This window comes from Scyliorhinus torazame, chromosome 6 (assembly GCF_047496885.1).
Source record: "Scyliorhinus torazame isolate Kashiwa2021f chromosome 6, sScyTor2.1, whole genome shotgun sequence".
In the NCBI taxonomy this organism is placed as follows: domain Eukaryota; kingdom Metazoa; phylum Chordata; class Chondrichthyes; order Carcharhiniformes; family Scyliorhinidae; genus Scyliorhinus; species Scyliorhinus torazame.
The window spans coordinates 257,347,721-257,361,829 of NC_092712.1; the positions used below are offsets into that span (position 1 = coordinate 257,347,721).

At 41.6% G+C, this 14,109-nt stretch overlaps 1 protein-coding gene across 1 annotated transcript in view; it reads left to right on the plus strand.

The window, feature by feature from the left end:
* nedd9 (neural precursor cell expressed, developmentally down-regulated 9) overlaps positions 1–12,055 on the plus strand; it is an 81,400-nt gene extending 69,345 nt beyond the window's left edge. The window contains exons 4-7 of the mRNA XM_072509582.1: positions 2,479–2,595; positions 5,641–6,894; positions 8,078–8,167; positions 9,165–12,055. Of these exons, the coding sequence (XP_072365683.1) occupies positions 2,479–2,595; positions 5,641–6,894; positions 8,078–8,167; positions 9,165–9,674 (1,971 nt within the window). The 3' untranslated portion in view covers positions 9,675–12,055. The remainder of the gene's footprint in view (positions 1–2,478; positions 2,596–5,640; positions 6,895–8,077; positions 8,168–9,164) is intronic.
* The last annotated feature ends 2,054 nt before the right edge of the window (positions 12,056–14,109 follow it).

The window sequence follows — 14,109 nt, forward strand, 5'->3', positions numbered from 1 at the left end:
TACATTTATGCTCTATTCCTTTGCAATAAATGCCAACTTTCCAGTTGCCTTCCAAATCACTTGCTGTACCTGCATTTTATGATGCCTGCACCAGGACACCCACATTCCTCTGTATCTTAGAGTTCTGCAGTCTCTCTGGGCGCAATCTACCCGACTGGGAACCAGAGTCCCACAACGAGCGCATTTAGCCAGATGTTTTTTGGCGACATGTGCCGAGTAACCCCACGCTTTTGAACGGGACTCTATTCGCATTCAGATATATTTGGGGCTTCAGTGGGCAACTCTCCAATGAGGCCACACTTAATCCCGTTTTCTGCACGGGGGAGCTCCACTCATCAGAACTCCGCAGTGCAGAAGGAGATCGGGGCACCATTTTTAAATGGTGTCCTGATCTTGTGATCCCAAGAACCCCCCTGCCACCCTCCCACCCTCCCAGAGCCTGAACATTCCCCTGAGAGGGTCCTTGGGTCCCCCTGGACCAGATCCCCGTCCTGGAGAAAAATGCCAGCATGGCACCTTTAACAGTGCCAGGCTGGCACCCAGAGTACTCCCAGGGTGGCAGTAGCAAGGTGCCTAGGGGACACCAACGGTGCCACTGTACCACCCTGTGCAGCGGCAAGCACCAGGGGGCCTCCAATCCCCTTGGAGATCCCCACGGGTGCAATTCCGGCTTGTCCCCGTTTGTAGAGACCAACACTAAACGATCCCAATGCCTTGGGTAGATGTGGGAGTTTATATAAGAGTGAGACTAGCTGTCACACTCTAATATGCAGAATGCTAAAACGTGATCCTCCCACAATGGGTGGAATTCATAGCGCAGCATCTCGTGAGATCCCATTAGATCTCGCAAGGCGTGGCGAGCTGGGTGGATCCCGGAAGAGGGATCTACCAGCCGTGTCACATGGCACCTCACTGCCTTTGAGGTGCAACATAGCCGGCACGGTAGCACAAGTGGCTAGCACTGTGGCTTCACAGTGCCAGGGTCCCAGGTTCGATTCCCCGCTGGATCACTGTCTGTGCGGAGTCTGCACGTTCTCCCCATGTCTGCATGGGTTTCCTCCGGGTGTTCCGGTTTCCTCCCACAGTCCAAAGACGTGCAGGTTAGGTGATAAATTCCCCTTAGTGTCCAAAAACGGTTAGGAGGGGTTATTGGGTTACGGGGATAGAGTGGAAGTGAGGGCTTAAGGTGGGTCGGCGCAGACTCGATGAGCCGAATGGCCTCCTTCTGCACTGTATGTTCTATAATCTATAAAGATCACTCCCTCTCTATTTAAATTACATGCTGCTTCTCCAGTCTTCCTGCCAAAGTGGACAAGTTTACATTACCCCATTATACTCCATCTGTCAACTTTTTGGCCCCTCTCTTAACCCATCTAAACCCCTCTGAAGACTCTTATCCTCTTGAAACGTTACTTTCCTACTAATCTTTGTGCCAACAGCAAATTTAAGTACCATACGTTTGGTCCCTTCATACAAGACAGTGATATTGACTGTAAATAGTCGAGGTCCCAGCACTGATCGCTGTGACACTGCACTGGTTACAATTTACCAACCAGAAAATAACCCATTTATCCTTACTCTCTGCTTCCTATGAAAGAAGCAGGGTTATAAAAAGCAAAATCAAAGAAAAACCTTGGAGAAAAGATTTTTAAATCTGTTGCCTTTTTACCCTTTATGTGAACCACAAGCTGTTTCTTACATTGACCAAATGACCACACAACCAGTATGTTAGCTCAAAAACATAGTTTAGTAATAACACAGGACTTGTATCTCTATGCAATAATACACGCGGCTCTGTACTAAACTACACCTAACAACTAAGATGACCTTTACTTAACTTCGAGTGAACGGCACTGTGCGAGATAAAGCCTTTATCCAGGTCCACGTGGATAAAGTCGGTTGGAAGCTGTTGGGTTCGTCTCAGCTGGGCTCGTCCTCCAGGATGGTCGCGGGTCCTTGACCGTGGTTGTTCTGCTGCAGTTGGTGGCGCACGGGCCAGTCCTAAACGAGACCGATCTCCAGTGCACAGGGCTTTTTATCCTTCGTCTCTTTCGCGTCCTTTTGGGCGGTCCTTACTCCAGTTCCAATGGATCGATAGGGGTTCGATCACCCTCATCGACCTTAGCCAGTTAGGGGGCGGATACCTCGATGGCTGGGCGGGTCCTAGCTATCATTGTCCCAGGCACATTGGCCTTTCCAAATAAGGGGGGGGTGGCACCGGTTAGTCTGCTATCGTTGATGGTCCTTAATGCGAATGCTATTGTCTTGGGAAAATGGGAATTGATTCTCAATGGATGCAAGTTTCAGCCAAGTCTGGTTTCTTTGCACGACCTGTCTGTGTCCCAAATTGACCACAATTCCCAAGATTCTTTGCAGGTGGCCATTTTACATGGCTACAAATCCCAGCCACTTCAAATCAATTAATATTTAAATAGCGTTTGGCATATGTTCTGACCAACCCCAATTTGCCTTTAACAGCTGTATGATATCCCTCCTGCAATGCTAAAAGGAGCCATGCATCAGGCACAACTGGAAGAATTCAAAGCCAAAGGATTGTATGATATCCCGTCTTGTATGGGGAAGGACAAACAGAGTGTAAGTATTTGCTGCACATCACATACATAATACATGATTGTTTGTAAAACTGACGGCTTTTTTTTAAATTAAGGGTTTGAAATACACTGCTGCCCAGAGTCCAATGACCCTTAATGTGCTGCACTAGATCCCCGATTGTGGGAAAATTAACAATGTTTGTAATCTTTTAAGTATGCCTTTCTGTTCACAGTCACTGTTTTGACCAGTTTGCTCATTGCCTGTACAGCGGGTTGAGGGCTATAACAACTGAGTGGATGGATCAGAAGTTCACATTTAGTTATTCAATAAGGATTGGCTCTCAGTTCAGCCAAAGAAAGAGCGCAATTCACCCAAATAGGAACAAAGTCCCATCGCGAGCACGTTTATCCATGTGTTTCCCGGCGCTTTCAGTGCTGAGAATCACGTGGCTATTCAACGCGACTCATGTTGTACAAGGGGCCTCAGCTGGAAACGCGCGGCCAAGGCCGCACATAGCCCCATTTTGTACACTGGTGGAATTCCCCAGTGTAGCAAAAGATCGGGACGCCATTTTGAAATGGTGTCCTGATCTCCGAGCCCCCGACGCTCGCCCGAGGTCTCTGAGGCAAGGGAGATGAATCTCAAAACTTCAGGTAACTCAGGAATCTGCACTTACTGTCTAACTCTAATATGCAGATTTGCCAAAAAGTGATTCCGCCCACAATGGGTGGGATTCATAGCGTGGCAATGTTAGACGTTTAGCTGCTGTTGTATAAAGAGTCAAAGGTACTGCTCCCCCATTGTCCGTAAGGAATTTTGCCGGTGGGCCCATTCCTGTTCATATTTATTTTTCCACGATTTGATCCAGAATTATTCTCTTTTCTTTACTTCATACAATCGTTGATTGACTAAATCTGGTCGCTAAATCTACAAAATGCAAAATAAATATATTATTGGCTTTATCCCAGATCTTAAGGTCCATGGCCACAATGTCGGTCAAATCTCTGGCCAAAGGTAGAGTTACTATCGGTCATGCTGGTGTCTTCTGTACTTCCTACAGACTTCACAGCGATTACTAACCTGTTCTATAAGTTTAGTATAGTCTTCATCCCTTACCCCTGCAACCTTTAATAAATTTTGCAGCCTCCGAGGAGACGGATGCGCAAATTGCCTGTGCAGTTTTAATACAACAAGCTTTTTATCAGCTAAAGTCCCATTTTCAACTGCCATTAACACATCCTTAACAACTGTATTTGAAATATTATTTGTCAGTAATGGAATACAATAGTGTCCCGACTGTGTAAATTGTAAGTCTACCGTCTTTCCAAAAACTGTCTCCTTATCCTGTTCCATATCCAGTTTCATGTGTGCTTTCTTCATCGACGGTCTGCTCAGAAGCAAAGGTATCTCACTTGATACAACATCCGTGCTAATGAAATGATTCACTCTGGCAATATTGCAAGCAACTTCAGAGTATTATCATCCCCAAACCTGAAACTTGTGGAACTTTCAAATTCCTTAACCTTGTTACGATTTTCAGCAATCAAGGAGTCCAGGTAACATTTTAACCAGTTAATTCCACACACAGTAGATGTTCAGCCACTGTCCAATACAGCACAATTAAAGGATTCTGCAACCAACGCCCTCATTACCAGCGTAAAACTGCTTGTTAATAAGACAATGCCTTCTTTCTGGTCACTATCTTTTTCCTCTTCTGACTCTTCCGTGTCATGTGTCGCTTCAAACAGTCTATTGTAACGTGCTGGACAGTTGAAAGCATAATGGTATTGAGAGCCACATCGAAAACATCGATTTATCAAACACCAGGCATTTCTGGGGTTCATCTTCCTATTGTAGGTTCTAACTGGGTTTCTGGCTTCATAATTTCCGGGTCCCGATCTCCTTCTATAATTTTGGAACCTGTTTGTAGCCGTGCGATTTCGCCATCCTGTTAGTAGTGTATCTTCCATATTCTGCTTTATTGCAGACTGACCTATTTGGGTCATCAGAGCCATCGGAATCGAATGTTTCCCAGAAACTTTTTTAAAGCTTCTGTCGCCTGATCGAATAAGGTATCCTTATCCGCAAACTGAACTCCTGTCAAAACCAGGAGCCTATCCATGTTGCTCACTCTAGCACAGTCAAGTAATTTAAAGGCCAACACAGACTGTGGAAATTCCAGGTTGTGTTTCTGCAGCCTTTTATATAGTCTGCCAAATTCCATTATATAGTTTTCCAAGGAGAAATCCTCTATTTTCCGGAAACTATCAAAATCCGACCATGTTTATCCTATGTTCAGCACTATATCATTTTTTTTTTTCTTCTCACTTACTTCTTGGTTTGGTCTGGAAAAGTTGTATCTTTCAACCCTTCACATTTGCACAGCAACCATCCTCTGCTACCATTTGTTAGACGTTTAGCTGCTGTTGTATGAAGAGTCAAAGGTACTGCTCCTTTTACAAACACCTTTATTCCACTTTAACAGACTCTGCACAAAACTCTATCTTCACATCACCTGACACAAAGACGACCTGAAGCCCCTTTACATATCAGTGTCAATTATTGGATACTTAACATAAATGAGACAACTAATTGGAATGTCTCATTACTTAACAGGCAATGTCATAGAATCATAGCATTTACAGTGCAGAAAGAAGCCATTCGGCCCATTGAGTCTGCACTGGCCCTTGGAAAGAGCACCTTACCTAACCCCACCCTACCTTTTTGGACACTAAGACCAATCCACCTAACCTGCACATCTTTGGACTATGGGAGGAAACCGGAGCACCCGGAGGAAACCCACGCAGACTGGCGGAGAGTGTGCAGACTCCGCACAGACAGTGACCTAAGCCGGGAATTGAACCTGGGATCGTGGAGCTGTGAAGCAACTGTGCTAACCACTGTGCTACCGTGCCGCCCACGATTCACGTTGGATCTCGTGAGGTGTTGTGAGCCAGGTGCATCTGGGAGCAGGGTGGATCGTGCCCAGAATGTCAATAATAGTGTTAAAACGTCATGGTGTTAAAAAGTATTCAAAAGCTCTGTATCAAAAATGGGTGTCTAATTATTTTTACAATTTATTTATAGGTTTATGATATTCCACCCACTTCTTTCAAGGAAGCAGTTGGCAGTTATGACAGAGAAGCTACTTATGACTTCCCACCACCGACGAGACACTTCATAGATCCATTTATAAGTCAAAACTCTGAAGGGTTATATGACATCCCTCCAACCACTGTAAAGCCACTTTTAAAACTGAACTCGGCTCATCCAGGAGGTGGGATCAGTTCTCTGAAACAGTCTGTTTATGATGTCCCACCGACAGTGGTTAATTCGGAGTTGGTTTCAAAAAAACAGAGCATTTATGATATTCCACCAACCCACCAGCAGTCCCCACAAAAGGACATCTACGATATTCCTCGCGGCTTTCAAAATTTTGACCGAGCGACACCAGCAGTGGAGAATGCAATATATGACGTTCCACCACAGGTTTCACAAGATTTGAAGGTGGCACAGGATATGACTGATGGAATGAACCGTTTGTCCTTCTCTAGCACAGGTAGTACACGGAGTAACATGTCTACATCTTCGACCACATCGAAGGAGTCTTCTATTTCAGCCTCACCACTGCCAGAGAAGAAGTTACTGCTCGACCTGGACTCTGCTTTTGAGAAACTGACTCAACTGCAGCAGAGTGTGGATACGTCCATAAAGGAGCTTGTAGCTTTTGTCATTCCTAACTGGAGATCTTATGAGGTCATGGAAAAAAACCTCAATGGAATACATGCCAATGTTGACAAAGTAATGCACTCCTTACTGGGCTTCCTTGGATTTGCCCAAGGAGCTGTCGCCAATGCATCACGTTTATCAGATATCAGCCTTCACAACAAACTCAGAAAGCAGCTGCAGCGTTTGGATGACTCTTACCAGATTTTAGTCCATACCAGCCAGGCACTGGATAACAATCACTGGTCCTTGAACATCTTGGTGGTTAACAGGTCTCATAATAAATGCGATGACTTAGACCGTTTTGTCATGGTGACAAAGACTATACCAGATGATGTTAAGCAGTTAGCATCTTCTATAAGCACAAATGTAGAACTTTTATTCAAACAAGGTGTTGGAATTACAAACCTCGAGACTGTCCATGAAATAAACCAAGGGACTGTTGACGACATCATTTCTACAAACTGTAATCAGCCCCATTCACATGGAGATAAGACACTGATTCAGATAAAGCCTTTGCATAGCCCACCGCAGTTGGACCATCAGGATCATATTAAAGGCAAAGAAACCATAGATAAAAGTTGGATGGAAGACTACGATTATGTCCATTTGCAGGTTTGTATTAGTTCTCCCTATTGAATTGAATTATCGCCCCTAGCAACGCCCACCCCACCCATGGAGCACTAGCTCGGGCAGTGTCTGGGTATGACCCTCTCCACCCCAGCCCAATCTATCATACCCGAACCCCTCTGGCAGACGCACACTGTTGGAGACTTGTCCTGATTCACATGAATGGATTATGTAATGGGAGAGGGGGCAGTTTTTGAGGTGTAGAGGCCTGAAAATCAGATGTAAATATAGTCTAATGGGAATCCAATGTTGAATGTCAGGATTCTCATTACCTCATTGGTGGGGGGTGGGGACAATCGCAATGGGAAACCCTGCCACCTTACATCGCGTTTTAGGCCTCTCGCAAGATTCTCCGCTCCTGCCCACAAAAAACGGGAGCATACAATTCACCCCCAGGTCTCATATTGAAAGGAGGGGGCACCGGGGTAACTTAATTTGAGTGCTGGAAAATGAAAGGTTTTGTTAGTTTTAATATGGTGCATACAGAATGTTTCCACTTGTAGGGAAGAACTATCTACATGCCTTCAAATTAAGGTGGTCGCTAAGAAATCCACTAGAGTATTAAGAATAAATGTATTAACCCAAAGGGTAAGTTGATCAGAGTGGCAGAAGGTGGGAATTGGTGTTGCACAGGCTGGGGCCACTGCATTTTACAACTTATTCACCTTTGGATTTTGGAATCGAAACTCCCTACCACTGGGTGAGGTCGAAACTGATAGTGTAGATACATTTAAGGGGAAGCTAGGTATCTGGCCTAATATCTCATGTAATCCTATGCATTTTCCCTTCCTCATGTTTTAAGTTAAGAAATGTATGAAAAGCATTTGGAATTACAATCTTTTAGCTTTTTGTAATTATCTAAATGCAAAAATCTTTCTACTCTGATTAAAGCACTTGGCCGTGCACATTTTTCAGCATTGTTATTTTAAGTTACATTGCACTTTTAATGCTTTTAGTGGTTGGCTTGACCTGTAGAGAAATGCGACTAGTATTTTCCCTTCTCAACTGAAATATAAGGGACACTTCTATAACCTGGCACTCCTCATGAGGGTGTCTTCAAAATCATGAATGCAAAAACTGTAAATCTCCAACTGCTGAATTGCAGTGTGTGTAATTTTTGAAAATATCTCGGTCATGTCGGTTGACTTTGTGTTTTTAAATATTTAAGGGGAAAGATGAATTCGAGAGGCAACAAAGGGATCTCCTGGAAAAAGAAAACATTGTCAAACAGAACAAAGTGCAGCTGGAACAACATCAAGTATGTTTTGTTGTGTGTGCATATTCCGTCAGTTAGTAGCCTGAAAGACTTGATTACGTCAACAAGAATTTTAACTCCCTTCGAACATTCCAAATAGTTATGTGAAGGTTTAATCATATTGATTAACCATGACTGCCAGTCAACAGATATTTATTTTAAATGCGTATTGACTGACACGATACTAGCATCAATATATAAAATATTGATGTGGTAATGTAAGACAGCAAAATGTGTAAAAAGTTAATTTTCCATAGTCTCTTTGTTCTACATTAAAACAAGTGAGACTCTCAAGTAATTTTGGAAAGGATTCTCTTCTCCAGATGAAATTTGACCTTCTATCCTCACTCATTTCCAACCTACCAATACAAAGTGAGGTGCAAATGTTAGTTGAAAATGAGATCTGACTTGCATTGCCTAGCTGTAATCAAGTTTTACAATCACAGGGCCCTAAATCTTATTACTCTGATGAAGGCATTTAGCAGTAAACATTTTTCAGCATTGCCTTTGGAAGTTCTATTGTCCTTTTAATGCTTTCAGTGGCTGGCTTGACCTGCACAAAAATGTCATGAATATTTTCCCTTCTCAACTGAAATATAAGAGACAGTTCTATGATCTGGCATGTATATTATTTTTAATAGAATGGAAAAATATTCTGTCATTTGTAACACGTTGGAATTTTTCCTTGTCCTCTCTTTTTCTTTTACATTAAAAGCATGTCAACATTGATTCGGTAGAAGTGATTATATCTAATTGTGGTCACTAATATCCAGCTGGGAGGAGTACTTTAGTTTCGATGTGAGTACACATCTGGAGGGAAATCTCAAGTTTTTGGTTTGGGAGGAGAGTAAAACAAATACATTTTTGCAGTGCTGGACTTGGGTGAACAGTTTTCACTTGTGGAATTTGGAAATTGCAAACGTGAGCAGGAAAAATAATTTTGTTCAAATTGGTTTTAATTGATTTTTAAGAAATGGATTTACTTTTCTATTTTTTCCAGTTAAACCAGTTCCAAGAGCTGGAGAAAGAAGTCGCAAAGCCAGTGGAAAACGACCTCTCAAACTGGAAAGCTCCGCAGCACATTCCTCAAAAGAGCAGCAGTCTCAGTTCTCAAGATAAGCAGCTTCTCTTCTTCTACTCTGAACAGTGCGAGACTCATTTTGTAACACTTCTGAACGCCATTGATGCCTTCTTCAATTCTATCAGCGGCGGACAGCCACCCAGAATCTTTGTGGCTCACAGTAAATTCATTATCCTCAGCGCTCACAAACTTGTATTTATAGGGGACACATTATCAAGACAAGCTATGGCCCAGGATGTTCGGAATAAAGTGTTAAACTACAGTAATCTGCTTTGTGAACTTCTTAAAAGCATTGTCATGGCAACCAAGACAGCTGCCTTACAATATCCCAGCATAGCAGCAGTGCAGGAGATGGTGGACAAGGTCACGGAACTCTCCTATCACTCTCATCAGTTTAAAGTCCTGCTACTGCAACTGGCATCTTTATGAAGAGACATTATTGTTAAATTCTGAATGACAAAGGCTATTCTTAAAAGAAACAATATATTGTATTATAAGGACATGCTCTTGAATGCTGTTTTTATGTAGTGTTTTTTTATATCTCTATGTATTTTTGCTATATTTTCCATGCTCAATGCTTCACTGAAACAATTTTCATTCTTCAGATGCATATGATGCTCGAGTTTCTAGATTTGAATGTTCTCTAAATTACTCTGACTTATACAACTCACTTAGTATACTCACACAAACCCATTGTTAACTATTTAACCCTGCACTGTGAAGTACCTTTTGTATCATGTGCTTTTTTAGCAACTTTACATTTAGGTAGCAGTCAAACTCAAAGTTGTGGCTTTGTTTATAACTGTACATATTTATTGGAGCATTAAAATGGATAAACACGGGCAGCATGGTGGCGTAGTGGTTAGCACTGCTGTCTCATGGTGCCGAGGTCCCAGTTTCGATCCCGGCTCTGGGTCACTGTCTGTGGAGTTTGCACATTCTCCCCGTGTTTGTGTGGGTTTCACCCCCACAACCCAAAGATGTGCAGGGTAGGTGGATTGGCCACGCTAAATTGCCCCTTAATTGGAAAAAATGAATTGGGTCCTCTACATTTATTTTTAAAAATGGATGAACGCAGAGTAAAAAAAAGTCATCGCGAGAAGGGATTTTCTCCAGCTGAGTGCGGCAGTGATTTTAACGGAGTTAGTTCATCTGAAGATGGTTTGACTCTCCTGTACTTCAGAAATGACTGTGTTGTGGCCATTTATTAAACTAGGAACAATGTACAGGACTGATGCCACAATCCTTTGCTCCAGAAGGGAGCTGAATTCACAGAGAGCAAAATGAAGACACTGATTGTTTTATGCCCCTCAAAATTTATTGAAAGAAAATCGTGGCTGCACATCAGTCACAGGCTCCCTGTGAGAGCAACTCCCCACTGGCAATCATCAATTATATTTCTAATTTACATGTCTATGCTGTCCCCAGAGGAATATATTGGAAATGTGGGAGTCTTGCTCGCACTTTTACTATCATTGGACGAGCAAAAGTACAAATTTGAGAACATTGGCATTGAGATGCGATGATAAATCCCAATCCTTCTGCATAATATTATGAAGCCGACAGGTTTGAATTTTAGTTTTTAACCTGTACTGTACTTTCCCCCCCCCCTGTTTTAACCATCCTTGCCATATTCCCTTATTTATTCTGTCCTAACAATGTCAGATCAAAATATATTCACTACTTAGAACACTCTACAAATATCTGTGCTAATTATCAAGTGAGTGCCTATTCTGGATGTTGAACAGGAGTCAGTGAGTACAGTTTAGCACAGGGCAGTTCAAAAATGCTGGCCCGTGCACCTGCAAAGCGTAGGTGACTCGCATCTAATTTATGCTGAAATTTCTTATTTGTTGGTTTGTCCTATTTGAATGTTGTCACCAGCAATTTGGAAAGTGCAGTTCTTAACATTTTTTTGCCTTATTGATGATTAAATCCTGTATCAGAACATATGGATTTTTTGGGACCTAAAATTTGTGATATTTGCAAGCTAAATGAATCATATTGATGGACATTTATATGACCCACATGACAAAGATTGGACACCCCTACTTTCGTACTCTAGATTAGGTTTCCATGATGGAACTCTACAAGGATTACCACCAGCTGGCTCCATTTGATAATGTGAATAGCGATGGTCTTGTACCCACCAAATCAACCTTCCCCAACTGATTGCACACTTTCTTATTTGTCATATTAATTCTCAGGATGTGGACTGTCATTTTTTTTCCCATCCAGAGTTATCCTTGAGAAGGTGGTGGGAAATTGCCTTCTTGAACCGTTGGTCTGTGCGGTACTTCCACAGCCCTATTGGGTAGTTCCAGGATATTGTAAAGTGATACAACTGATAGCTGATATAATTGATTTATTATGAAATGTGGCATGTTGTTACATTAAGGTGCATATTGTAATGAGCAGGACATTTGTCTGTAGCTGACTACATATAGAAATCAAAAGCCATGTCAAAATCCAAGTAGTACCATTTATCACTATCATTAAGTTTATAGAATTTTGAATTATTCACTGCAGATTTCATTGCTTTATGAATGAAAACATGGTTTCATTCATATTAATGTCTTACACTTGTGTGGTCATATGACTACTGAAATCTATAAGGCGAATGTGCAGTAAGAAGGTAAAAGTTCAGACTCTCTTGTAACCTGTGTCTAACATTGCCGGAACTGGAAATGTATTTTAATTAAACTTTTCTGAATGTTACATAGATCATTCAGTCACATTATTCTGTAAAAATAAAAAATTTAAATATATCTGCTGAAAAAATTAAACGTTTTTGATATGGTTTTAGAAAATGGTTGTTTTATTTTTCACAACTTACTGATTCACTAAAATGGAAGATATACCTGACCAAAACTATTCTACATCCCAAGTTTTTTTTAAATTTAATTGAATAGAATGTGGTAAGTAATCGAGTACCCACTGGCACTGCTATCTCCAACACAAACATGAAAATATCAATAGCGCACTGTTGCTGCTCCGAAATACCCTGCTAGTGGGTGAAGCTGCCCCTAATGGATGCACTTGAGAACCTATCCATGGCCTGGTACTTTTTGTACGTTGCTTACTAGATATGAGTGAAATAGGCAATAGTCTGATGTTTGGCCATTTGAGAGACATAGCCACACTCAGATTACACTGGCTTGGGGTGTGCAGCTAGCACAAGTTAATGCCCTCCGGAAGAGGAGAAGCACTAATCTGTCAATAAGGCGGCACATGATATCCATACTTTATTGGTACCTCAGGGTGTTGACAACATAGCCTACACTGATCCATACCTATACTATGATTTTGTACTATGTTAAATCATGATCTGCAGATACTGTAGCATACTTCATAATCTTTACATTACTGATTATACATTTAAATCTGTACCATACTCTATTATAGCAAAACCTGTCATTGCTATAATCTGCATAATATTCCAATCAAAAGCATAAACCACATAGTGCCATACCTGTAATATTTACCACAATAATTAATTCATATGTAAAATAATCTTGTGTAATACTGTAAAATAATTTATAACCTATTCTATAATCCATAACCTACACAATAATTAATATTTCATAATCTGTCCTGTAATTTATACTTTAACATAATTTATATTGATCTATACCACTAAGAGTGGCACAGTAGCACAGGGGGTTAACACTTGCTTCACAGCGCTAGGGACCCGGGTTCAATTCCAGGCTTGGGCCACAGTCTGTGCTGAGTCTGCACGTTCTCCCTGTGTCTGCATGGGTTTCCTCCGGGGGTTCGTTTCCTCCCAAATGACGTGCTGTTATGTGAATTGGACATCCTGAATTCTCCCTCAGTGTGTCCGAACAGGTGCTGGAGTGTGGCGACTAGGGTATTTTCAGAGTAACTTCATTGCAGTGTTAATGTAAGCCTACTTGTGATACTAATAAAGATTATTATGTTTATTATTATCCACACCGACCATAACTCTATGTTTTGTACCATTAATCACAGCCCAAAACAGAAGTCTTTGATCCTGGACTATGGTAAAACATTGATTATAGTACAGTACAAATCATAAATTATAGTTTAAATTTAGGGAATAGTGTAAATGATTATGATCCACACCTTATATATAGTCTACCAAATTCCATACTGCGCTACAATCAAACTACTCCATAAATCATACCATTCTATAAATCTTTAAACACAGTATCACAGTCCATTGTTTATATCATAATCTATCCAAACTGTTTATTATATAAAACATACTGATAATCTGGGAAGAGGAAAAAGGCAAACGGCTATGAGGGCAAATTTGATTCACACTCAAGGGAGTGGTTAGGTTACTTTGTATGAGTTAAGCAAGACGTGGGGACTCCCTTATGTGGGAAAGTGGTGTGTTCATTATTTTGTATTACTACACAGACCTGTTGTACGGATCAAATTAAATGAGTCTGGTCATAACTGGTGCTTTCCATGTTCATAGGTTTTAAATTAAAGCATCTTATCTGTTCCTATCCGGACTCATTTTAACAGGTGTTTTCTAGGTTTTCCTTTAAAAATGGAAGAATTCAGGCAAATGCAAATATCCAATTTTAATCACCAGGAGATATCAGGTGAATTCAGTTGCCCTGATGAAGGTCCCAATGGTGGAACCGGGAGTGGGTAGCATTGCCAATGACGGCGGGAATGGCTGGCCTACTGTGATTTGTGGCAGCCAGCCAATAAATGGAGCCCAGACAATTATGTTGTAAGCGTTGGAAGGAAGTCTGAGTCCACCATCAGTTGATGGGATCGGGGATGTGGATGCTATTTTTAAGCCGCATCTGTGCCTGCCTGTAGTGTCTACAGGCCAGCTGCAGAGGCAAAGAGGAATTCCACTCCT